General features: G+C 29.7%; 1 protein-coding gene across 16 annotated transcripts in view; it reads left to right on the top strand.

Annotated features, from left to right (window-relative positions):
* Positions 1-27,575, top strand: part of LOC118184279 (tyrosine-protein phosphatase Lar-like) — a 732,937-nt gene that overhangs the window by 668,299 nt on the left and 37,063 nt on the right. For 8 of the 16 annotated variants that reach the window (XM_085819916.1, XM_085819919.1, XM_085819915.1 and 5 more), the window contains 11 exons: positions 3,637-3,834; positions 6,141-6,233; positions 9,262-9,448; positions 11,221-11,428; positions 12,936-13,122; positions 15,617-15,711; positions 16,637-16,853; positions 18,985-19,154; positions 21,000-21,182; positions 24,405-24,616; positions 26,476-26,740. In XM_085819916.1, the coding sequence (XP_085676042.1) occupies positions 3,637-3,834; positions 6,141-6,233; positions 9,262-9,448; positions 11,221-11,428; positions 12,936-13,122; positions 15,617-15,711; positions 16,637-16,853; positions 18,985-19,154; positions 21,000-21,182; positions 24,405-24,616; positions 26,476-26,740 (2,015 nt within the window). The remainder of the gene's footprint in view (positions 1-3,636; positions 3,835-6,140; positions 6,234-9,261; positions 9,449-11,220; positions 11,429-12,935; positions 13,123-15,616; positions 15,712-16,636; positions 16,854-18,984; positions 19,155-20,999; positions 21,183-24,404; positions 24,617-26,475; positions 26,741-27,575) is intronic. The other 8 variants (XM_085819931.1, XM_085819925.1, XM_085819930.1 and 5 more) reach the window with 3 other exon arrangements.

Genomic DNA, 27,575 nt, shown 5'->3' with positions numbered 1-27,575 from the left:
AGTTTGTTATATTATTAGCACATAGACATTGTCATCAAATAGTGTGATTTAGCACCAAAATGAATCAACATGATTTCACAACATAATAATAAGAATTTTGTTTTGGTATTATGTAAACCCGATTAATTCTTGGAAAGTTAGTTTAATGTTTGTAAAGAAGGATACAAGTTCTGGTTTTTCATTGCATTTTGGGAAAATGATTATCCATATTTCCTGGTCCATGATTTTACTCCAAAATGTGCCCCAAAATCAGCCTGTGTCTTATGGGCCAGGGAATATTTTGTCATCCAAGATGCAAGCTGCTTCACCAGGAAAAATACTACAGCCAAAAGTCTGTAATCCGGACGTACATTATCTGGAATGATCTATAATCCAGACGTCAGAGCCATAAACTTTTTTTTGTATGCTTTACGCATGCGCGTAATGCGTTTACGCATGTGCGTTTAATGTATAATGGACGGTATAAGCTAGGCTAAAATTATCGTTACTGATTCTAAGGCATTTTAGTTAATGTTGCAGATTGCGCTGTTCCTTAATCTTCTAATTTGATCCAGCTCATTATTTTTTGCAGACTGTTAGAGCAATTTTATAAAAATTAAGCTTGAACTTTCGATTATGTCAAAAAGAGTTTCCAATTCTGGAGTGCAATTCTGGAAAAAATCCTAAGGATTACAGACTTTGTACTGTATTAAATATTTTTGCCATTATCGATAATATAGAGGTCACTGTGGAAATTTTAAATACGTTCAAATGGTAAACGGCAGAAAAAAATTAAGGGTTAGATTTGAAAATGTGAACCATTTTAGCCTAGCAGACGATTTTTCATTGACCGATGGATAATAGTTTAACATAGAATAAATTTTAGGCAGAAGGAAAAATGGAGTTGGCATGAGAACATTATCGCACTATGATTTTTTATGATTTTAAAGTGGGATTAAATCAAAAAGAATTTGTTCAGTGTCTACAATTAGCATTTGCAAATGAAGGTCCATCTCTGCTGCTGTATTCAGGTGGTTTACAGGATTTCACAAAGGTCGCAACTCTCTTAAGGATGAAGAATACTCAGAAAGGTTGCTGTCAGCAGTAATCCTGGATAATATGTCTGCCATACAGAAAATGTTAATCGATGATAATTGCTGCACCTACCAAATGATACAGAAGGAACTTAACTTTGGATCTTGCACCATACATAAAATTATTCCTGAAGAATTGCATATGAAAAAACTAGTTTTCCGTTAGGTTTCCCATAATTTAACTCAGCATCAAAAAGAGAAGCATGTCAGAATCAGTATAGGAACCCATAAATAACTTAAAGATGGTGATCACTGCATTATTTCTAGAATTGTAACTGGTGATGAAATGTACATAACATTTTTTGATATTCCAACACTTCAAGAAAGTAAAGTATGAGTCTCCAAAGATGATCCCATGCCTACAAAGATAAAAGAACCCATGAAAAAAGTAATGTATGCCATTTTCTTCAGAAGTACAGGACTGATCAAAGCCATCAAGCTGAGAGGGCGGAGTTTTGTTCTTGCATCTTCTTATTGAACGAAAACATAAAAGTGGTGGAATATCCGTCCTATTTACCTGATCTAGCTATGTGTGACTTTTGGCTATTTTTTAATTTAATAAAGGACTTGCATGGATGTCATTTTCATTCCAAAGATGAGGCTAATGAAGCTATAAATGCATTTTTTTCATTGGCTCCAAAACATGAATGGCTTGAGGCATTTAATTATTAGCAAAGTCACCTACAGAAGTGCATCAATGCTGGAGGAGACTACTTTGAACACTCCTAAAATTTCATAAGCATAACTTTAAAAACCTATGTGTATCTCAGAAATTTCAGCATGACCTTCATAACATTGTTTTGAACTAGTAGAAAGTTTTAATATTTCCTTGACAGTACTTCCTAAAAAACATTCCCAAATAAACTGTATACAGTGTAGTGTATGTAGACTATGCAGCATAATGTACTTTAATTTCATCTCACAATGTTAGATCACAGTGCTGAATAGGTTAGAAAATAACTTTCATAGCATTTATTTAGGGGTGATGCTACTTTCAAATGCATCTTTTTTTTAAATGGATGAAATTGTAAAAAGTTCTGGTTTAGTAATGTGCACATTAAATGTAAATTAATAAAAACAAATAGTACTACTTTTGCATGAAATAATGCCATGCAATACCTAGACATATTACAAATGACAGTGATGAATCAAGACATATACATAGATATATTAATGCCTTGTCAATACCTAGACATAGTACAAACCACAGTGACGAATCAAGTGAGCAGTACAGAAGCAGTTTCACTCTTTAAGCATGGTCTAGCTGGTCAGTGTTGACTAACTTGAAACTCTGATTGGTTCACTAAAATAATATTAGTGATTTAGCCAAGGCTAAAATGCGCAATTAAATATTTTAAGCATTCATTTTTTTCTTTTAATTCTTATTAAATATCTGAAAAGTTACTGCTGACATTCATTGTTTAACAAGGTTAAAAACTTCATAATTAATCTAAGAATTTCTTTCAAAATGTTATGAATAGGTTTAATCTTTTCCCTCAGTCTTACATCACTGAATTGAAAATCTTTTCTTTGAACTTTGATTTTGTTTTAAGCAGAATGAAGCAAAGTTGTTAAGTATTAATCATCGCTTAATCTTCATAAGTTCATCAAAGCATGTCTTACATATTTCAAACTGTTTAAATTGGGAACATAATTTGAAAAATCAATCTTGTATAATAACTAGGAATGTTGGGAGAGGCAAGAAAAAATACCTGATTATTATAACACTAAATAAAAGCAAACTAAATTAAAGTACTATAAATTATATACATAACACAGGAACTTTGTTGACAGTATATGACAAATTTTGTCACACGTATAAGCATTTAACTCAACTAGGATATCCTTTAAAAAATTATAATTTTAGGTACATAAATATTATTATGAAATTACTTTATGATAATTGTAAAGGTATTTTTTGCATGAGAAATTTTGACATGCTTTTTACAGTTTTTAGTTAATTACTATTTAAAACATTGCATCAAATAGTTTTTCATTTGTAATCTGAAGTATATAAATTATTAGGCTTATAAAAGTATTTCTGGTATTCTTATGAATTCAGTCTCAATAACAGAAGACACATGTGTATGTAAGTATGTGTGTATATGTGCATGTGCATACACACACACATACATGCATATATGAACACATACATCCATACATATATTCACGCATACATATATTCACGATTTCTGAATCTGGTTCCCCAATAACAGAAAAGTACCATATTTTTGTCACCCAGTGCGAAAGATCAGTATTTGAATGAGCTAATGCATCTGATACTCATTGCAAATTTTTATTCCAAATGTAATTTTAAAATCAATGTTTTGCAATAAATTTGATGCTCTTTTTTTTTTTTTTTTTTTTTTTTTTTTTTTTTTTTTGTGTGTGTGTGTGTGTGTGTGTGTGTGTGTAGTATTGTAACATCAATAAAAGTGTTTTTTATTTCTTTATAGAATATTAGATATGTGTAAAATATATTTTTTAATGTTGTTCTAAGAATTTCAATTTAAATTAATTTATATTTAAGTTGAGATTAATTCTGGATCCTTTTTACATCTAGTGCCAACACGTCCAGAATTAACTGCACAGCTCATTCAAGAAGAACCAAGTCTTGTTGCTCAAGTGCAGTGGTCACGCCCCACTGATACTTATGGTCAACTTATGAGTTATAAGCTGCGTTATGGTCGATCAGATACACAGGAAATGATAGAGCGAGAGATAAATCCATCAGACCAAGTCCATCAGATACCTAATTTAGGTAATTTTTCATTATTTTTCATTTTAGAATTACTGGATTTCAAAATAATTAGCATTTGTCTAGGGGAAAAATATTAACATTTGACGTTTTTAAGGAGATTATATGGTATTTTATTATTTTGTTTAAATTGTTTTTATTTTTTCTTTCTTAAATCTAAGAAATATTACTAAATGATTTATTTTACTTTATTAATGTAGGGAACAAAATAGATGAAATATCTATCTCTGTTGCTAATGTTAGAATAAACTGAAATAGACTCCTGATTAAACAGCTTCTATGAGTTTGAATCTTAGGGCTTGTACTAACAGATTGAGCTGTGTCGTATTACCACAATTTGTTTTACTATACATTTGTTTACATTTAATATGTGCAGGCTTTTTTTCCCATCTGCCAGATACATGTTACAGTTTACTGGTTTTCTGCCACTTGGTAGGTACGATGCAATATATCATTAGACGTAAGATGCCTGAGATCTTGATGTGTTTGCTCAATTGCCATTCTGTAACGCAACTAACTTTTTATGGGATGTGCCACATGGTACAAATCATCACAACTGGAGATCAAACAGGGCTAGATAAATTAATGGCTATGTAATGCAAAATGCATATGAAATAATATTTATGCATTGTACATGAGGTTAAAAATGTACATATATATATGCATTCAATATAAACCTTTAATTTCAATTGTTAGCACATTCCAGTTCCTCTTGTTTGATTCATCATTTAAATTAAAGATATTAATTCATGATGCAGCTACAATACAAATGGCAGAGACAGGGAGCATTAACTGAAGCTCAGAAGATTTCAGAACTCTGATTAGGGCTTTGTTGTTAACACTAGATATATCAACAGTTAACATTTGCTTGTTTCTACCAAAGAATAAAACCCATCATTTTTATAGATTGATAGGAGGACTGGTATTAAACTTTATTTCTGAATGAAGTAATGCATTGTGTACAATGCACTGTCCTTTTTGTTAGGTTTAGAAATAGGAATCTGATTCATGGGAAATATTCTTGATGGGAATATGCACAATTAAAGTGAGACTGGATAAGAAGAAATATACTTGCATATGGTGAAAAAAATTAAATATATGTTATAATTGAAGTTCACTTGAAGACAATATCTTAATATTGTTTAAAAGAATCAGGTTATGATAAGAATCAGGTTATTTATCAAAACGACATGCATTTATATGTTTAAATATATGAATATAAGGTAAAATAAGCATTACAATAGATGTTTTACTGTCAAACTGTATTTGTATGTTTCCAGCTACAAAAAATGTATATGTAGTATGAGTAATTATATTTACATTCTTTTAGATCATTTTTATCAATATTATCATATTATTCATTCAAGAAATTATAATTATAAGGCTTTTTCCCTGAAATCTAATTTTTTATAAGTAGATTGAAACTTTAATTATTAAAATATTCATTATGCTAGGCAAAAATTAATAAGCTAGTCAAAAATGTTGAATACCTTTGTGTGCAAAACTGAAGTTTTTGAAAGAATTTTTTGTCTTAGATGATGTTTTAGTACTTATCGACAAAAGAAATTCAAAACCACATGCAACATCCAAAATTAGGGAGCTATTACAAAGCAAAATTTACTCATTTTGATAATTATCACTTCAGTGTTGGATTAAACAGCGCTTGGTATTAATTTTGCAGCTGACCATATGAAATTATAAATTGCTGATAGTTCCAAAAATTGTACATGTAAAGGTATGCTTCACTTTGCAATAGTTATAGTAATTGGGTATTTTGCTCTGTGAAAAACACAGATAAAAGTTAGATTTTGTACGTACAGACTCTAATTATCCTCAGTACTAAAGCTGTTTCCCTAAAATTATCTACCTTTGAAAACATTTACAAGTACATATGTATGATCAAAGGAAGCAAAGATCAGACCATCTTTTTTGAATATTTCATATATATACGTACATAAATATATATGTATAGAGGATACGTACAAGTATCTAGGTGTTGTGAAGGAAGGAATTATTTACAATTCAGCAACATAATGTGCAAAAGTTAATTGTACCTGTTCTGCACTTATTATTTTATGAGAAAAGTTATAAAACAGATGAAATAGAATATTTACAAATCAAATAGAAAAGTAATGCAAGTTTATACCACTTCGTTTCTGAAGCTTTCATTTCCGATTATTGTGAGGAAACTTCATTTGCTTTCTGGCCCTAAATGCTTCTATTTATGTTCCATGATCCATAGATTAACTGTAATTTTAAATTATTCTTTTTTTTTTTTTTTTTAATAGTATTGCATTTCTTTGTTTCAGAACGAGGAGCTCGTTATGAATTTTATTTATCAGGAAAAAATGGTCGTGGATGGGGTCAAGAAGCTTATGCATACCTGGATACTCCAGAAGGAGGTAAGGTATTTTATTTAAATTTTGTCCCAAGACATTTTTACTGTTCCATGAAGCTGAAACTAGTGTTATTAATATTTTATGTTAATTTTAAAATGCATATTTTTTATTATATTAAACAACAAAATATACCTGCTACCATAGCCTGAGTAAATATAAATCCTTCTGCGTTTATTTGTTACAGATTTTTTTTAAAGGAATAGATGAAACATAACTTGAACTATTACTTCTTTAAATAAATTCTTATCTTTTGTAAAAAGTTTGTATCACCTGTATTATTTATACCTGTATTTTCTATATTCTTTGAATATTTGCATACAAATTCATGTAGTTATAGTATTTGGTTCATAATATTTGTACATATTATAGTACCTATTTATTTCTGAACTGAAGGTGAAGTTGACCTTAAGGATTTAAAGAAAGTTGAAACAAATAAGTGAAAATAGTACTATCATTTATTTTATTACAGAGATGATAAAATTTTTATTTTGAAAAATCTTCAAATCCAAATTCATTATGTTTGGTCATTACAGTGTTTCATTTTACAAGGCAAAAAATAAAATGTAAATTTTTTGCAGACTTTCCTTACTCTCTATGTCTCAGTGATATAAAAGATATATATGCCAAATTTCAGGATGATTGGATAATATTTAGAGGTTTCATACTTTGATCAGTTTTGTAAAAGTAGGCAAAAAATGTGATTTTACAATGTTAATTACTTTTATACTCCTTGAGTCTCAATGATATAAAAGGTATGTATTCCAAATTTCAAGAAGATAGGTACTTTGTTCAGTTTTTGTAAAAGGAGGCAGAAAATATGATTTTTTAATGTTAATTACTTTTATTAGGCAAAGGTATGGCAAGGTTTGTTGGTAGGATTGGCAGAACATGTGTTATATTAATCAACTCTAAATGATGCAATCCTTTCTTTTGTTCACTTGGCGAAAACTTTTCTGTAATGCTCAACTACCCTTAACAAGAATTCTTTTTTGTTATTTGTCTCTGACTGATTTGTTAAACTTTTTTATCAGAACAATTCATATTTCTGTGGTATCATTGACCTTAACAGCATATACATGGCTTTTTAAAGAATCACTGCAGTATTCTATCATGTCATGAATCCCAACAATTCAGAGAACATCATTGTTTTGTTAGTAATAAAATGGCTTAGGTCTTTTCCTTAAAAAATTAGTTTTTACCCTCTAATTGTTTCATTTCCTTTTCCTTTGCAGGTTTGATTTTTAAATTTTTAGTCATATTTTTCTTATTACTGTAAGTAATATTTTCATCCAAAAATGCCAATCCTATGTTTGACAGATACCAAAGGTATCTCTTAGTAACTGTGAGAGCACTTTTTTGACATCAGTATATGGGTAAGTGCTCTGAAGCTGTAGCATAATCCAAATCATTCTTTAGAGCCCATCGACTTACGGTTACCTCATACCAAAAGAGAACATATATAAAGCTGACAAAATCTGCAACCTGTTTTATTCCTTTCAATTTTATTGAGGAATATTCGATTGTTTAGTGAAGAGGACAGTTTTAAGTGCATATATTGACTTTGTCATCCAACTTACTTGTTGTAGAGCCCTTGGGACCCTGAAACTGAAGTTGTTTTGAGACCAACCTCCTAGGTACAGGAGTGAGAGTTGTGGTAACTGTTTCTAGTCTTCTCTTAGATGACTTCTGTCTTTTAAGATATTTTAGATGTAGTTAATCATTTTCATTCATTGTTGTCCTAGAAAGCCTTGAATCTTTTTGTATCCAGCATTGTTATGATGTATCAAGTGAAGCGTGCAGACTTTGAAACTTCTGAAAAGTATACTTATCAACATTTATTATCCCAATGCAGCACCAAATGAGGAGGATTTTTAAAAAGTGATGCTTCGATTTTCTTTGCCATTTTAATGCTATAGATGCCTGAGCTTGGTAAACAGCAGCTGGAGATACAGGAATTTTTTAAACATTGTGGCCAGGGAAAGAAATACATAGGGAAGCCAATTAGTACAAAAGCACTTCAGTATTAGAAATTTCACTAGTTTGAGATAAGAGAGATTAATTTGTGAAACCTCTAAATATTATCCAATCTTTTTTTAAATTTAGCATACATATTTTTAACATCACTGAGACATAAGCAAAGTAATGAAAAATCACACTTTTGGGAAAATGAAACACCCTACTGGTTATGTTTGGATAATTTGTCTGATTATGTAATTGATAACAAATATATAATAGAAAATATGTTAATTGATAGAGGTGGTACAAATATTGGATACATAGCATTTTTTACTCTTTTAATGAGTTTCATTAGATATCTTAACTATGTTTTTTCTAAGATCTACCCCTGCCCCATAATGACTTCTAGACTTTTTTTTAAACATAAAATAAATGATGTAAGACATACAGTAAATTCAGCTAAAAAACTATAATCATTTTAGGTTAAATTATTTCTAATTAAGCCCTCAAGTTTATGCTGTAATTAGCTCGATTTCTTCTTCTTCTGAGGCACTACAGCCTACTACTGGCCAAGGCCATCTCAATTAGTCTACACCATCTGGACAGCTTGATTGCTACATACCTAATAATAGAAAAAATTTTCTGTATGCCCTTTCTTCTTTCTTCGTAGGGTATTCAGTTAAATTCAAAATCAGCAAAAACTATATCCATAAAAAATTACATCTTTTGTGGAAAATGTTTAATATCAAAAACCGAAATTATTGATTATTGTCTTTTAATAAACTGATTGTGTAAAAAAATACCAGTTTATTGAGACTTAATAATAACTGAAATGAAATTTTTCATTCAGATACATAATTCTGTATTTAATTAATGTGAAAGCTTTTTTTTTTAACTGCATGAAAAAATTGCATTTGAAAATAAATTTGCTGTTTCTCAGTATGTTTTTATTCTGAATGTAAAGAAAATTATACTCATGGACTGAATGAATTATTGGTATTAAGTTCTTTAATTTTATTGGTTTTAATGTTTTTTCATATGGCATAATTTTGTTTTTTCTCCTGTTTGTCTTTAGTGCCTACTGCACCTCCACAAAACTTGTCTCGTCGTCTGCAAAGCCCTACAGGAGTTGTAATCACTTGGAACCCTCCCCCACCTCAATTTAGAAATGGTCGAATAACCCAGTACAGTATAAAATTTCATAAGACATCTGATGGCTCAGTTATTGAAAAGACTACAAATGAAACTCGGATGGTGTTCAGGTACTTTGCCTTAAAGACAATTGCTATATTAAGCACAGTATTTTTCATGTCATTCGTAATGTTATCACTTGCTTCAAGTAGCATAAGCTGATTTTAATTGTCATGATTACTGATAAACAAACTTTAATCTATTTAAAAATTAGGCTTAACTGCACTTAAAAAAGCTTTTAAATTGTTTATAATTGTACAAATATTGCTTTCAGATTTCCTAAAGGCATAAAAATCATAACCAGAAGATAAGAACAACATAATTCAATCATTTTAAAGCAAAAAATACACAATTTACAAACATATAAGAGTAAAGAAACTGAGATCACTGAGCCGGGTAACAGAGTGGATATATATATAAATATATTTATATATGTTTGGTGCGGCTGATTGTAACCAAAATACGAGGTGCACATCTATCATGTGGAGTGCACCTCGTATTTTGTTGAAATTTTGTATATAGCAGTCCTATATACAAAATTTCAACAGTCTGAGGCTACTTGTTTTAGAGTTATGCAAGATACATACATACAGACGCCATGAAAAATTCTCTTTAGAATTCATTTTAAAGCTGTTTTATAAATTTTTTGGAGGAAAAGAGTCTTTTATTCTGTCCTTACATACAGATGTCATGCAAAAATATTGTTAAATTGCATTCGATAGTGGTCAAAATGGATATTTTCGCTGAAATATGCTGCCTCAAAATTTTCACGATTGCAATACTTCCTTTTTACTTCGTACAAGGAAGTAAAAATAATAAACACATGATGAGTTTCAATTAATTATGCAATAACAAGAGAATATATTTGGAAATTGTTATGAACTTTTTTGCAGTGCTTTTGCAATTATTTGAAAGTATTGGCTTATTTCTAAATTCTAAGATAAAAGTTATTTAATTAAACAAATCATAAATGTTTATGGTTAGTTTTGATTAAATTAATAGTATCTAGTAAATATGCTATGTTTTCCTTACCTGGCCTGGCACTGTTGATCTATTTACAACTACTAGTTTAAAAACATGGGGAAAATTTAAGGGTATCTTTTATACTGTAAAAAGATGCATTCCCATGAGAAAATGCATTCATTAAGAAATAATGCTACTTTCATCACTTAATGTAAAGGCCGCAATGAAATTTCTTCTGCTGAAGATTGAGCCATACAGAAATGAGATGCCATCCTGGCATGTGATATCTGTGTATCTTGAGGTGGAAATTGCAGGAAGAAGAGTACAAAATTAAAACTGCCACTAAAGGAAAATAGAGAAAACAGAAAGATGCATATAATTTGCTAAGATTCAGCTAATTAAAATGCCTAAAAATTTTTTATTAAAATTCATAATATTATTTAACTATTAGAGGTAGCAAAACAGAGTTGTCATTGGCAATAATTTGACTGTTCTCTGGATAAATTACAACAGCCAGTGTCTAAGAGTTATAGTCATAATATGTAATCTTCTTCTATCTCAAAATTTTATTATCATCTCTTCATTCTAATGATTATTCAAGACAAAATAAAATCACTTCTTGTGGAATCTCTTTGAGTAAGAAAAAAGTATACTTTATCAAATAGAAGAGAGTATAAACTAAGTTAATTTGCTTGATTAAAGTTCAAGTATGAATGTGTATGACATTCACAATTCTTTTCATCATTTTATTTTATCTATATTTTATTTTGTATGAGTGTCAAAGTAATTGTCTTCCCCTGTGTGAAGATATCTGTTCATTTTGTGCTTGAAAAACCTTAAACGCAATGCAATTTTTTTTTTTTTTTTAATTTAATTTTAGTAGTTTGGATGAAAACACTGAATACAGTTTCCAAGTCTGTGCTCACACCTCAAAAGGTCCTGGTCCATGGAGCCCTAGAATGACTGTTCAAACTCCTGGAGATGTGCCTCCTGCTCCAACTAATGTTCAAGCTGTAGCTACATCTGATCAGTCGGTGGAAGTATGGTGGGACCAAGTGCCATATTTTCTAGATATTCTTGGATATGAGGTATAATTGTTTATCTAATAGGAATAAACTGCTATAATTCTACTTTAGAGACTTGTCAGGTGAATACTGAAAAATATTTCAACGCAATTGTGCGTATACTTTATCTAGAAAGAATATAGTAGCAAGGTAAAACCTTAATGTTTGTTATTACTAAAATCCAGATTTAATTACTTACTGTAAAAAGTTTCTTGATACATTTCTTTGGACAACAGCATACATTCAGCTGTCCATGAGAGAGGGGATGTCAAAATTTTTAATTCTGAAGAAAGGGAATCTGTGCCATTGCCCATTAAACTGCATTATCTTTTTCTTGCTATCCATAATAATATAAATTTAGTTTTTCCATTTATTACAATCAATTATTATGCTTATATTAATTCTATTTATTTCATTTGTTATAATTTTGTCTGTTAGATTTAGATCTAACTGAGAACAGGTCTACAAACTGTTTCATGGAACTTTAGGGATTCTGCAAGTCAAAATCAGATTTCAAGAGAAATTTTGATCATCATATGGAAAACATTTTTATTGTTATCTAAGATAATATGAAATAACTATTTCTGTAACTAAAAATATAAATTAAATGTTTTTTTTTTTTCATAAAATACAAGTAACAAGCATATATTTTTAATGCTGTTTAAAAATTAATTTTTCTCTGGATAGTGGTGATTGCACACACACAAATATATATAGTCAGAGGTTCCTCAAAAAATCATAATTTTAGAAATTTTGCAAAAATTATAGTTTATGAGTTCCACAAAAATAGTTCTATTAAAATTTATAATGAGGGTTCAAGGAAAATTATGTGTTTAGATGTTTCACAAAAATTATAGTTTTAGATGTTCCCAAAAGGCTGTAGTTTTAGGAATTTAAAAAAAAAAAAAAAAAAAAAGTTATGGTTCTAGATTTTCCACTAAATATTATTTTAGTGTTTCCATGAAATCTTTAGTTTTAGGAGTTCCACAAAAGAAAATTAATAATTTGAAGTGTTTTCATATTCAACAAAGTTTGAAGATCACAGATTTAAATTAATCATGTTTATTTCTTTAAAGCTATTTACTTAGTCTTTATTTACTTAGGTTCTAGATTTTCCACTAAATATTATTTTAGTGTTTCCATGAAATCTTTAGTTTTAGGAGTTCCACAAAAGAAAATTAATAATTTGAAGTGTTTTCATATTCAACAAAGTTTGAAGATCACAGATTTAAATTAATCATGTTTATTTCTTTAAAGCTATTTACTTAGTCTTTAATAAATTCATATTGTTCTCCTTGTCAGATTAATTTCTCGAAGAACTTTAAATCTGAAAACTTCAAATTAATATGCAATGGAGATAAAACTTTTGCAAATATTTGTACATTTCCCATTTTTATTACACAATAATTCAAACTGCAAAATATTGCTTTGTTTCAAAATGTAATTTTTTGCATAGATATAATTCATATATATATGTGTGTGTGTAAATAATTTCCTGTCTTTTTGATTGCTAACTCTTTCCATTTTAAAGGTTTTATACATCCAAAGTCCTGTTGAAGATTTGGATCAGTGGAGTAATAAAAGTGTTCCATTGACATGGTCAGCAGAATTGACTGGTCTAGATAGTCATGCAATGTATGCTATTCGAGTAGCCGCCAGGACACGCCAAGACTTAGGTCGCTTGTCTGAATTAATTACAGTTCGAGTAGCTCCTACAGGTCAGTTATCAATATATGAGCTTGAAACTGTCTAGAAATTTGTATATTTGGTTATCTAGCTGATTCGGTATTGTAATGAATGATTTTGAAATTCAAAACTTTGTAATCTGAGACTTACAAGTTAAGAAAATAGTAAAAATTAGGCACATATTCAAGGCCATCAAAATACATGGTCTTGTTGGGCACTTGTCAGGGGTTCAATAAACAGAGGGAGCCCTCCAGACATTGATCTATTTCTATGAGTAGTTGTCATAAGGGCTGCAATGCCCTGGTTTGCTTAATGACCCATAATTCTGTTAAAAGGGAAGTGCACATATTACTAAATACATTATGAGACATTAAAATTTTGATAACGTATTATATTTTGTATTTTCTGATTTTAATCATTTTCTTCCTAAAAGAATTAAAGACTAGAGTTTAAGGCAAAAATGGTTAATTAACCATTTTATTGATAGAATTACTATGTATCAGAACATTTCAAATCAGAAAAATTTAATGAATTATTCGTGAATTTTGAATTAGAATTTAAAACTCATGAAATTATTTGAAAAACAAGAATTATAAGAGTGATTTTAATAAGAAAAACTAATGGAATTGTTTATAAATTTTATTTAGAATTTGAAACTCTTTTTTTTTTTTTTTTTTTTTTTTTTTATTTTGTTGTTGTTGTTGATGATGATTATGTAATAAAATTAATAGCATGGCTAAAAAATTATTCTTCTCATTTACATTGTTAGTCCTTTTAAGCAGTAAATTTTTGTCTTCCCTTTACTTCAGTAGAGAGTATTATGCTTGCTGAGTTTCCAGTATTTCTTTGTCAAAAGATGGTAATCTTCTGGGCAAGTCTGTTGCTGTCTTTAGCTTGTAGAATGATATTTCTATTGATCACGCTTAATCATATTTAGTACATATTTCTATAAGTGGTACTTGAATGTATAATAAATAAAAGCTTTGCTGTAGAACTTATATGTTCATTATCTGGCTAACGGTTTCTAAAATTTCAACACATTTGCAACTTTAACCTTGAACATTATAACTGCTCTTTCATTGAAATGTTAGTAATTCACTAACAGAGTCAAAGAATGCAGCGAGTAAGACAAAATATTGTTTTTGCTAATCCGATGTCAGAGTTCACAGTGGTCTCATAATTGTCGTGATTGAATTGAAAGGTGTACCTGTTGGTTATACATATAGGTCTTTGCATATTAGAGTTGACCATATAGTTTAGCCTCATTTCATTCTACTTTTTTTAAGAATACCCTACAGTAATCTTAAAATCTCGTGCAGTCCTTTGTCTTTAAGGTCAACTAATCAAAGTCAACAAATTTTAAGCTCCTGGCTCCATAAAGACACTGCAGCAGGAAACATCTATGTGTTACTTTATATTTGAAGTGTAAATCCATAAGTTTGGTAGGTCTCCAAGGTGTCAGCACATTGTAAGAATTATGTTAATTTTATTAACAGTTAAATTTTGAGTTAAACTCTCTTTCCTATTGCTTCTTAATTTAAACTTACCACTTCTGGCCATAGTTTTAGAATCACGTCTGAATGCTAATGAGGAAGAGTGGTATTTAACCGCGAAGTTCTACTCTCTTAGAGAGAGCGATACTAGATATTCTGGCTGCATGCATCCGCCTTTTTAGGCTACTCTCTCATAACCTATTATTACACTCGGCCGTACTTTAGGTCCTTGATAGCTTCGCAGTCAATTAGCGTTAAGGGGCCACCTCTGTTAGAATTTTGATAGCCTCAGCTATATCTAGTTAAGATTAGTTTAGTTTAATTCTTAGTTTCTTAAAGTGTCGGCTTTATTGTACAGCTCCAAGACGCAGTTCTGTTAAATCTTATTTGAATAATAAAGGGTCTTTTAACCATTTTCAAGTTTATTCATTGTCTCACGAACTCAAGTGGTTATTCACTTACTAGTTCTTAAGATTCTTCACTTTTAGCTGTAACTTAGAATTACACAGTGGAGAATCCTACAATGTAATTTTTATTACGTGCTATGTCAGCACATAATTTTTTAAAATTACATGTTATCTTTTTTAATTTAATATCTGACATACACAAACTGCTGCTTACTTGTGAGAAAGCAGTCATGGCCATAGTTTTAGAATCTTTATTATTTTATACTGTCTGTCTGAAGTGAAACTTGTGTCCATGAATATTAAGGTCATCTCTAACCATGGCACCTCTGTTTACATTATGTGTGGGTTTTCAAGAAAGCTTAGCATATGGAGTTTTAATCAGCACCAGTATAATTATATTTGATATCTGATTTCTAAACTATTTTAATGTTTGAAGTTTTGAAGTAAATGAATTTGCTTATCTTATCGATTTTAAATTTTTAATGTTCAATAACTGATACTTGCTATTTTCCATAGTGAATTTTATTCTTATATAACTTGTAACTGGTCTCAAATTTTACTTGCTTATGCTAAATTCCTTTATTTGCTTTAATATTATACTTTAATTTAATTTTTTAAATGCGTAGATGTTCCAACTCAACTCAGAGCCCAAGATGTGACAACTCACAGTATGTCTCTGTCATGGCGTAGACCATCGAAACTTGATCCTATAAAGTATAAGGTAATTAATCATGTATTTTATAACTTGTAAGTTAGGAAATTATTTGAGTAAATAAATCCTTTTTCATAACTAATCAGTTCATTGTACAATGAACTTCAGTTTAAATATTTGATATATTACTTCTTCTTTCTTAAAGATATATATGAATTAGTTGCTTAGTTTTTTTTAATTTTTACATCTTTCAGTAATATTATCATATAGTATTTAAATTATCGGCATATTTAAAATAAGTATTAAATACATATGTTTAATGCAAATACATTGTCTATTGAAAAGTGTTATTTATCAGTGTGATATATGTTTATTTAAAATTTTAAATTAGGTAAAGTTCTGCTGTAAACTCATTCTGATTTTATAAAGTTATGCTCATTTTAGGGGAATCCTCTTCAGGTACTAATAAAATAATATGTGATCAGATGTTTTGCTGCTTGAAGAAGAATATATATCAGATTTCCAGGAAATATATTCAATTTTCTTATGAAACCTATTTCAATCTAAGCTCGAATTTTCTGTAATCTGATGTATAGAAAATAAGTTTAAAAGCTCGTGTGATATGGGTTGTATTTATACAAAAACTGTATAGCTTATTAAAATTCATTATACTCATAATAAATGAAAATGTATTAGAATTTAAATGTTTCCATTTATTTCACCCATTATTTTTATAATATTTCAGCAAGAATGCTGTATTGTTAAAAAAAAAAATTATTTTGTCTGGCCGAGATCAGTTGTCTTATTATTACGTTTTTATTTTTTTAAGCTTTTGCATTTATTTTTCGCTATTTATCCTAGTTTTTTTATTGTTGTTGTTGTTGTTGTTTTCCTCTTAATGAATACAGGGGAACATAGAATTGCATTTTGCCAATAATGCTGTCACAGGATTTGTAATTTAGTGGAAGGTCAATAATTAATTTTTAATTTACAGATATCATATGGAGCCCACAAAGAATTTTATGACAGCCAGGGAAATCTTCAAAAGCTTCCTATTCCTACTCATACAGTATTTGTTGAAGCAGATGTCACAGAATATTCGGTAGATAATCTGATGCCTTTTACTAGCTATCAAGTGAATATCACTGCGATTCCTATGGATGAAACCTTCAGACCTCCTGCAAAAATAACTGTGACCACTGCTATGGCTGGTATGCAGAATAAATGTTGTTATATATACTTCTTATTATGATACTTGTTTCTGTTATTTTGATCATATTAAGAAATCATTCTATAAGTCATAAACTGTAAACTTTTGATATCTCAGAGTCATTGCAAATCTAGGTTCTTGTATACCAAAAACAAAAAATGTGTTGCATTACGTAGAGGAGTAATACTATTTCCATCAACCTTTATATTACTTCCCACTTGAGGACAAGTTTATGTTTAGAGAACATCAGCAGAACCTAATGATCCAGACTATCAACTTTCTGCAGTTGTTGTTGATTAATGCTCATTTGTCCGATCTATAGTCAACATAAGCGAATTAAATTCCTTGTGGCAAGGAGCACAAAATACACTTGTTGTTGGCAACAGCCTTGAGCACCTTACAAGTGACAGTGCGATTTAGCTCTGTTCTCCCCCCTCCCCAATTTTGATGGAAAGCTCACCGGGGAATAGGTCTGGGGGTCTCCCACCTCTCTTCCCTTACCACCAACCTCTCGAGAGGACTTTTGGCTTGCTGCATATTTAAAGTGCCCCCATCCCACACAGACACTATACATTTACAAACATCCATGCCTTCTACTGGATTCAAACTCAGGCCCTTCAGCACAGCAGTCAGCAATGTTATAATAGTTGGGCGGCCTTTCTGCAGTAAAAAATGGTAGCTATTTAATTATTCTTTGGGTAGTTATGTTATGATATGTAGCAGGTCTACCTATCTTTTTATAAGAAAAATAAATATCATTGACTATATATTCATTTTAAATCACTGTATGCATTCAAACAGCACAGACAGTCTTTCTTTTGGGTAATTACATCTTCTAAAATAGTAATACTCCCATTTACTGAAATCAGATTGTACTGTCGTAATTCAAAGAACCTGAAGATAAAATTATGTTTGTTTCCTGGCTGCATGACCATCAGATTTAAATACTATTGAACCATCTTAATGACTATTAAGTTATTTAAAACTGTTACTCCCTCAACATCCTTTAATGAGCTGGAGCTGATTCTGATAGAAGAATGGTATTGTTACAAAATGCCCATCTGCAGTAAGATAGCTTCCAAACAAAGTGGGGTTAGGGTTGCCACAAAGTGACAAGGAAATGCAGGGTTGTCAGATTTGGTGACAAAATTGGCAATATGCCATAGTTGGAGTGAGAACATTCTACAACAAATTCGTACTGTTTCTCTCGAGAATAGTCTCAAAGGCAGGTCAAAAATTATAAATACCCTGCATGTACGCAATATTGCAATTAGTATAATGAGTTAATTAGTAGTGTATTGAGTTCTGAGAGCAATCAAGAGCTGTTCTTCATGGCAAGTTGTCTTCACTCTTTAACCTGAAGGCTGTGTTGCTGATTGTTTCATTTTGTCATAGTTTTTTGACGATTGTAATGCGTCTTTGGAACTTTCCTGTGTAATACTGATGAATAAATTATGTTTTTATTCTTTATCAAGTGTTGCCATCAATCACTCGAAATCCACAAACCCAAACACTATATCATATAATACTATATCACTATCTTTTAGGCAACCACTATATCATAATGGAAACATATAAATAAAAATTTGTTTAAGTTATATGACAAAATTATTATTTCTATAAAACTAATTAGCACTAATTAATATTATAATAAGATACCATATTTAAGAACCAAGTAATACTAACTAAAAAATCATATTTTTTTATGTAAAACTAGTTTTACACCATCGTGACTAATTGTATATTATATCAAACTAGTTAAAATGCATATTATGTAAAATTTTTCTTTTTAATATTTGAAAAGTTATTAAACTAATGGGTGAGCAATTTTGCACTCAGAACAGCTATTTGGCATTTTTGAAGAATTTGTAATTAATCTTTTTTTTTTTTTTTTTTTTTTTAATGCTTAATATATTATCTCAGTTCTTCTTCCACAATCAATGTATTGTTAACTTGTCCTTCAACTTCCTTCTTTACAACAGAATTTTAAAATTTCTTTCAGAACAATAAATTATTATATGTGGAAAAATATTTAGTTGTTCTTAGGACTGACAAAATAAACTCACATGGTAGTTCTTTTAATATATATATATATATGGCTATATTTTAAAATATTTTTCTTTGTTATTTAGCACCAAAACCTATGGTTAAACCTGATTCATTTGGAGTAAAAAATGGGTGGGAAATTACTGTGATATTGCCTAAAGCATCAGAAGAGTATGGTCCTATTAGTCATTATTTCTTAGTTGTCGTACCAACTGAAGAAGCTGTTAAGGATCCTGGAGAATTTACTATTGATGAGGTTTGTTTTTGTGTGCTCTAGAAATTTGATGAATGTGCCTTAGAAAATCAAACTTAGTCATGACATTTTCTTAACATAATTTTCGTTTCTTTCTGCAAAATGGCATGGAAATTCGCAATTGATAGCAATAGATATGAATAAAAAATTGATGTGCCATATAAAAATAGTTTGTGTATTCAGTATTCTTCTTAATATTTATGTATTTATTGAATTTTATTTATTTTAATTAACATTAGCAGCAGTGCAAAAAAATCATGGCTTTCAATAAAATAAATAAATAGATACAGTCAGAAGTTTTTAATCCGGACTTGTCGGGACTTTGGCGATTCCGGATTATCTGGATAGATCATCAGTTTAACTCTGGTAAGATGGCATGCAGAAATTATAAAATTAAAAATATGAAACCGTAATTTATGAAATAAAGAGCAATTATAATCTAAAGGGTATCAAAATTTACAAAAAAAAAGCTTAATATTTATTTATTTACTTTATCAAACATTTCTTTCACCACGTGCATGCGTAAAGCGTACGTTACGCATAGTCGAAATTAGAAAATTGCAACCAGAAAACTATTTGATGTGTATTCGTGATATTTATAATGATGAGAAATTTGATTTAAATCAAAGACGGAGTACATCGAGATGAAATACTACATTTAGTAAGGAATTATAAGCCGAATAAAATAAAAACATCTGCGCTGAAGATAAGGATAGTGCTCACAGATCAACTTCCAGTTCATTGCGCTCCATGACCGCCCCCCCCCCCCTCCCCGCAGAGCAGCATCAAATTGATAAACAGATTTCAGAATGGTTAGAGAAACAAAGGATATGCCTTTATCCATTTTTTGCAGCAATTCCACTTTTTGTTTGATTTACATCGAAACATGCTTTTGCTTTGTAGATCCTGTGGCAGCTCCAGAATCAGGAATTCTTTTTGACATAATCGAAAGTTCAAGCTTACTTTTATAAAACTGCCCTAACCGTCTTCAAAAAATAATAAGCCGGATCCAATTAGAAGATTAAGGAACAATGCAATCTGCAACATTAACTGAAATAGATAATTAGATAATTTTACCATCCGTTATACATTAAACGTGCATGCGTGAGCACATATGCATATGGGTAAAGGTATGCGCATGCGTAGACGCATTTTTCGTTTACGCGTGCGCAGAAAGTTTGTAGCTTTGAGGTCCGGATTAAAGAATTTTGACTGTAACTGAATGCTTAATGCTATTATTATGTAAAGAATAATGTGAAGCATGTTATCTTCACCAAACATTTCCAATTTCCAAAAACATATTCTATTGTCTGGAAACAAGGCTTTGAGACACTCTAAAGCCTTCCACTGCTATTGGTTGTACCTGTCTATTCACGTTACTAATTCAGGTGTCAAATTATTGAAACACTGCTACAAGCTATCAATGCATGTAACCTAAAGAATTCATTGCCTGCATAAAGAATTCTGGGGATCTTATATAAAGTAATTTTTTTACCAGACTTCCAACATCATAAACAAAATATTACAAATGTAACTTTTACTCATCACAAACAGAATTTGTGTATTCTGACTTTTATAAACAAAATAATTTTCCTTTAAAATTCGCAATTTTTTTTCTTTTTTTTTTTTTTTTTTTAAAGGAAGAAAATAGTTATATTCTTCTTAGTAGTTATATGCTTCTTTCGTATTGAACTCACTATGTCCTCGAATTATTTAGTAATTTTAATGAATTAGTATTTTAGTAGAGATACGTCTGGAATAAAATCACTTTGACTTTCTGGTTCTTGATATTCTTTTGTTAATTAGTTTTAATTGCATTATATTAATTTACTTTCTTGTACATTCTAGCTTTCTTCTACACCATCAGAACAAATAGGCCCGTATATTGCAGCAAAATTTTTACATCGTTCAATGCCCGAAATATTTCCTTTGGGTGATGGCAAAATGTATGGAGGTTTTCTGAACCGTAGGCTCCATCATGATCAAAAATACAGCATATTTGTCAGAGCAGTTGTCGATACGCCACAAAAGGTAGGAATTTATATTTTTATTAAGAGTTGAATTAACTTTTTCTTGATATAATTTAAGTTATATATGGTAATATTGAAAAAGTATGCACAGACATTAGAAGATTAAATTGCTTCAGAAAGAAGATAAAATGTTACCCTTTTTTTTTTTTTTTTTTTTTTTTTTTTTTTTTTAATCCTGTGCGATATTATATTTATAAATGTATCATATGTATGCATGTATACAAATATTTTTTTACCCCAAAAAAAGTTTTTGAAATTAAAGCTAAAAATATTTATATTTATATTTAGTATAAAATAAAATATTTAGCTTGAATTGGTTGCTGAGAGGGTTTATATTCTCTGATTCAAAATGGAAAGATAAATGTGATTTTCTTTTTTTAAATACATATGTAGATCCAAAAGTTCCTGTCTCTATGTTTAAAATAATTGTTAGGCAATACTAAATGAATAATTTTAAATGTTTAGTTAGAGGAACCGCTTGCAGGTTTTCCCCCCCCTTCTTCTTGTATTTATTTACTGAATGAATTGATGTTGGTCTTGTTCTGAAAAGTTTAAATTTGAGTATCATTCCATGACTAAATTTTTGAATAAAGATTTTAATCCCAAAGAAATAAAGCAATGCTTGGATCATGTAGTTGGTGTTTCATCTCCATTCTATTCAACAGTGACAGAATTGATGAAACAGTTTTACATATGCTGAGGATCCATTGAAGATAATTCATGATGGTCGGTCATTGGATGCATTGGCATCAGAAAATATTCGCATCCAGGATGAAATATCGAGTGGTAGAAGAATAAAAATCTAGGAGATGGCAGCAAGTTTGATTCTATCTAAAACAACTGTTTTGCCCTTTTTACACAAAGTCTCTGTGGATGATACTCTGTCTTATTTCAGAAATTCAAAAACAGGGCGGTGAGTTTAAGGGGACTGATCTTAAGCCCTGATTTAATTCCAAGTAATTATTATCTGTTCCCCAAATTAAATTTAATTTGACCTTAATAGAAAAGTGATTTAATGATGATAATGACTTAAAAAAAAAACATTTTGGAATATTTTGAGTGCAAACCTTAAGATTACTTTTTCAAGGGTGTAGAGTTCCACTTTAAATTATGTGAAATGTGTGTAAGTACAAGAGGTCATGTTGAAAAATAAACTTTTAAAACTTTTTTCTGTTTCATTTAAAAGTACATTAGACTAGAAACTTTTGGCTGTATATGTGTGTCTCTGTATTTTATTATATTTGTAATTTTTATGTCAGCGTTAGTGTTACATAATGCAAAATTACTTTCATAATTCCGTATTTCTTAATGACAATGTTGTCATAGTGAACGATTATTCTAACTAGTAAGTTAGCATTTCACATTAAATAAAATATTGTGATAAACCTTTCCTTTTACAGAGTGCACTAAATATTTTTAAACTTGTAAAAACTGTATATAACAACAGGCTACATTTATGTTAGTGTTTTCTGTAATGTTTTGTTCAAAAAGTTTTGAGTTTATGGAATATATTATTTGGCAATTGTTATCTTTCCGGTCTATACCTGATATATCATTTAACATTAGGGCCTATATTCCTAATCAGGTCAGACATATTCATAAATAAATAGTAGATTTTAGCTGAATTGGCAAAGTTAAGTGTCACTGATCCCTTCTCATAAAATTGCAAAGTGCAGATCATTAAATTTCTTTCACATGGGTCATCAAGTAGAGACATTTTGGGGAAAGTTATTGCATGTATTACATCAGAGCATACCTCTTGTCAACTTAACTGCTTAGTATCAATGTTTAGATTGCAATCTGGGCAGCAGACACATATGAATTTTGAATTTTGTCATCATGGGAACTGCTATATGAGATGATTTTTTTTAAGTGTAGGATTCCTCAGATTTATAAATATTGGAAAACGTGGACAACATTCATGAATATATGTAGTCATGACAATCCAATAATTGGGGAGCTTAATATAATGCAGTTTAAGAAAAAATTACCACATTTTCTTGTGTATTTTCATCTTAACATTTTAATGCTAGATTCTGAAAATTAAAACAATGTTCGCAAACGTAATTTTTCTTTCTGAGGAGTACTTTATTGACAAATTATATTCCGTTGATTATTATTATTTTTATTCAATTTATTCACGGGATTTGGAATTTTGTATTAGTTTTTTATCCATTTTATTTTCACTCACATTAATTATTTGAAACATATTTTGTGTGACATCTTTGTTATGCTTTCGGCAAGTGTTCTCATACTTAAGGAAATTTCCAAACATGTGATTTCACATTACTTGTATTATTTACATTCCAGTTTATTGTAGCCTTTGCCTACTGCTAATGTGTTCAGTTTTTCAAAATCCGTGACTTTTATTTACCCCCTTCTCCTTTGTTCTTCCAATGTTCCTTATGGGAACTGTGCTCAAAATTCATTCATGTGAGATGCCCTTGGAGATTTACAAAGTAACTGAGCTGGCAGTCTGCATGATATGCCCAACTTACCTTCAGATATCAGCTCAATGTCCATCAATTGTAATGTTGATATTACTATGTATTCTTATACATTCTTACTGTAACTGGGTTCTTCAGAAATGAAATTACTCAGAATTTTCCTGTCTCAATTTTCAAATAATGAAATTAATTAAAAAAAGGATTGAGAGTATGTGAGAAGATTTGATAAGTATTCAGAATGGTGTTAATGTAAATTGTGAAAAATCAATTTAATACTGCTCATGCCTCGAGACAGCCTTGCAACTCATTTCCCTGTAGAACAAATCGGTCTGAAACTGTTCCCACAACAGCTGATAATATCTGGATTCACGTGCATATTGCATACTTTTCGCAATTTTCAGTACATCATAATTAATCTTATGAAAAAGATTCTCTTTGTATATGTAATAATTATTTCTGTTCTAGTGTCTAAAGCATAAAGTGTTAATATACTGTACTCTTCCTGTCTTCTTATATTCTATAATGGGAATTGTGTAGTACTTATATAAGTACCTGAAACAAGCACTTATAAAGAATCATCTCTACTTTTATTGAAAATCTTAATATATAATAATGTTAGTTAAATTAAATTGTAAACTGTTTATATATATATTCACAGTTTCAATCAAATGTATATATATATATACATTTGATTGAAACTGGTTATTTTGTATTGTATCATGTTATTCCTAAAATTTAAGTATATGTGTATATAATTTATATTTTTCCTGTTTCAGAGCCTATATACTAGTAGTCCCTTCTCTGATCCACTGAGCCTCGATATGACACCTGTTCGTGGCCCAACCCCTCCCATCGAAACTGGAGGAGTTGATAAGCCTGATATGTCACACATTGACAACAACAAGGCTCAGATAATATGGATAATAGTCCCTGTTATAGCTCTGATTTTCCTGACTTTTTTTGCTATCGGAATTTTCTTAATGAAAAGGTGAGTTTGTGTTAAAATGAGCAATCAATAAATTTATTGCCATTTCAATTGAAAACTTGAAACTTAAGTTTTAAAAAATAAGAGAGAAAAGAATCATATGAAGAGTGAAGCTAAAGTCTTAACTTTTACATGTTTATAATTTTTATTGACGAACCTGTGCTATGTTATGTTAATTGTTCATGAATGTTAAGTTTTTAAAATTTAACCTGCCAAATTTTAACTATTGTAATTTCTCGATCACAGTCATTATCAAGTGCTCTTATATCTACATAATCTTACAATTTCTGTTTTTTTTTTTTTTTTTATCTTTTTTATTTACCAAGAATTTATGAGTACAAGTTTTCAAATGTATATTGATAGGGATATAAGTGATAATTTACCTTATTTCATATTAGCTCAGTTCTCTCCCCTCATTTTTTTTTTAATTCTACATATACTAAAAAATTAAAAATCTGTCAAAAATGCCTTTAAAAAATAAATTTTCAAATATTTCTGAATCAAGCCCTTCAGTATCCTATAAATTTAGATCTGATGTGTGATTAAGCATGCATATTTTATTACTGTGAAACTTAGTTTACTTGCCAACAGTAGCTTAAATTTTGTTTGGAAATAAATGGCAGGTTAAGTGTTAAAACATTAAAAATTATAATAATTATGTCTACTTGCAAAATAAATACTGCAAGGAAAATATTGTATATGCATAAGAGAGTTGCTCTTATTTTGCTTTGTATTAAAAAATATTGTTTCACTTTGTGTTATGAGTTTGATTTTAGTTTTTTTTTACTTTTTTTCATTTGTGAAATAATGCTGCTTATAGTCATTGCATGAACATAAATTACACTTTAAGTTTTGCTTAAATTGCTTGTTTTCTTTGCTTGCAAGTTTTTTATGTATTGAAAAGCATTGCTTACATATAAAATTTGGACTATTTTCAGCATGCATTTGAATCACATTTTATCTACAACTATACGAGTTCGTTCAAAATTTAGAAATTTTGATATAAACTGTTTGATCAAATATCAAGTTTTGAATTTGATAAATTTCTTTTAAAAAAATTATAAACCATAAAACGCCCCTAACTTTGATTAATTAGTGCATTTTTTCCATAATGAATTAATTGAATGATAATATAAATTCCAATTTGAATAGCAAATGCATTTTTTTAAAATAAATTTGCTATTGACCTGTTGAAAACAGGGGGATTAACATATTCATTGTTTATGATATATACTCAGGATTTGTATATCATTCACTTGTTCTCTAAATGTTATAAATTTCAATTTGAATAGCAAATGCATTTTTAAAAATAAATTTGCTATTGACCTGTTGAAAACGGGGGGATTAATATACCCACTGGTTATGATATATATATTCAGGATTTATATATCATTCACTTGTTTTCTAAATGTTATCAATTTACTAAAGTAGTGTTTGACCTAAAGATGAGATTGATAGTTTTAGACAGAAAGAACTGTAATGGAAGTTTAGGCAAGAATAAATAAGCTTAAAAAAATTAAATTAATTGAATCGGAACAGTCTCTTAAAATTTTGACTTCATTTAATCATAATAATTGATAACTGAGGTCTAGTAGATTTAAGAAAAGTGCTATCAGATTCTAGTTACTTTAGTTTAAATGCATGCTATCGCATAGTTACAGCAGGTTATTTTTATTTCATTTGTTTCATCATAGCTGACTATCTTTTGAGTTTTTCTTTTTTTTAATTCTGTTTGCATGCTGTTTTTTGTTTAGTTTGCATCATTTTTTTGCCTTTTTATTGTGCATTTTTTAGTTTTTTGTTATTTTTTGCTGGTGTCCGTTTGGTTCGCTTTGGTTTCTTCTGTAATGTTTAGTATGCAGACAACACTGTTACAGGAATTTCCCTGAACTCTATAGAAGGCGACAAATGGCAAAGACACCTGGAGGTGAAACTACCATGAAGCTCTTGATGACAACAGCAGAGAGAGAACTACCTAGCCATCCAACGGATCCTGTGGAAATTCGTCGTATGAACTACCAGACACCAGCAATGATTAATCATCCTCCAATCCCAATCACTGAGCTTGCCAACCATATCGAGATGCTTAAAGCCAGTGATAATTTAAAATTTTCTCAAGAATATGAGGTAAAATATTTATCCTCTATATTTATAATTATATAAAGTATAGCTAAATATGAGTGTTAAATTTGAGCAAGTCTATTTTAGAAAGACTATCAAGTAATTTTCTTGATATTAGAATAAGCTGGGAAAAAATTTAAAAGCAAAGCAAAGTACTTTCTGATTACCCAAACCCCTCATAGGTTTCTTCAAAATAGGAAAAAGCTTAAGTAACAGTTCATGTAAATAAACTGTTAAATGTTAAATGAACAGTATATTCTGAATGAGAAAAGAAAATAACACCAATAATAAACTTACTTAATTATGTGATTAATATTATACAGTCTCATTTATTGCAACAACAACCGATGATGATCCGAATGTATAAGAATATAACCAAATATTAGATCTTTCACCGATGTATTTGGAGAATGTCGACATTCTCCATTTTTGGTATTTCGCACTAATATATACACCACATGCATATTTAAGTACATGTAGATTGTGCACTCTTTTTAACCATTATTTCACTGAACAGTATCCACTAGTTGTAGAAATAAAAGTACATAGATTTTTTTTATGAAATTTCTCATTTCTTGTAAATTGCTTTTCTTTATTATTATTTAGGAATACAACAATGCATACAGACTTTAAAGGTTGACAAGCAAATTATCTTCACTGGTTCGTAAAGGTGCCAATGAGTTACAACTTCTTCATGGGCATTTAGATAATCATAAAATATCTGAAATAATATATTTTACATACATTTATATAGCAATGTTTATATAACAGTTATTTTGTAAAAATTTTTTAAAAAGGGCACTGTTCTAACAAATTATAAGGAGATTAATTTCATGGAATG

This window comes from Stegodyphus dumicola, chromosome 7 (genome assembly GCF_044657685.1).
Source record: "Stegodyphus dumicola isolate Sdum_Otavi_A_Nest chromosome 7, ASM4465768v1".
NCBI lineage: Eukaryota > Metazoa > Arthropoda > Arachnida > Araneae > Eresidae > Stegodyphus > Stegodyphus dumicola.
The sequence above is the reverse complement of the archived record's forward strand: the minus strand, read 5'-3'. Positions and strand labels throughout refer to the sequence as shown.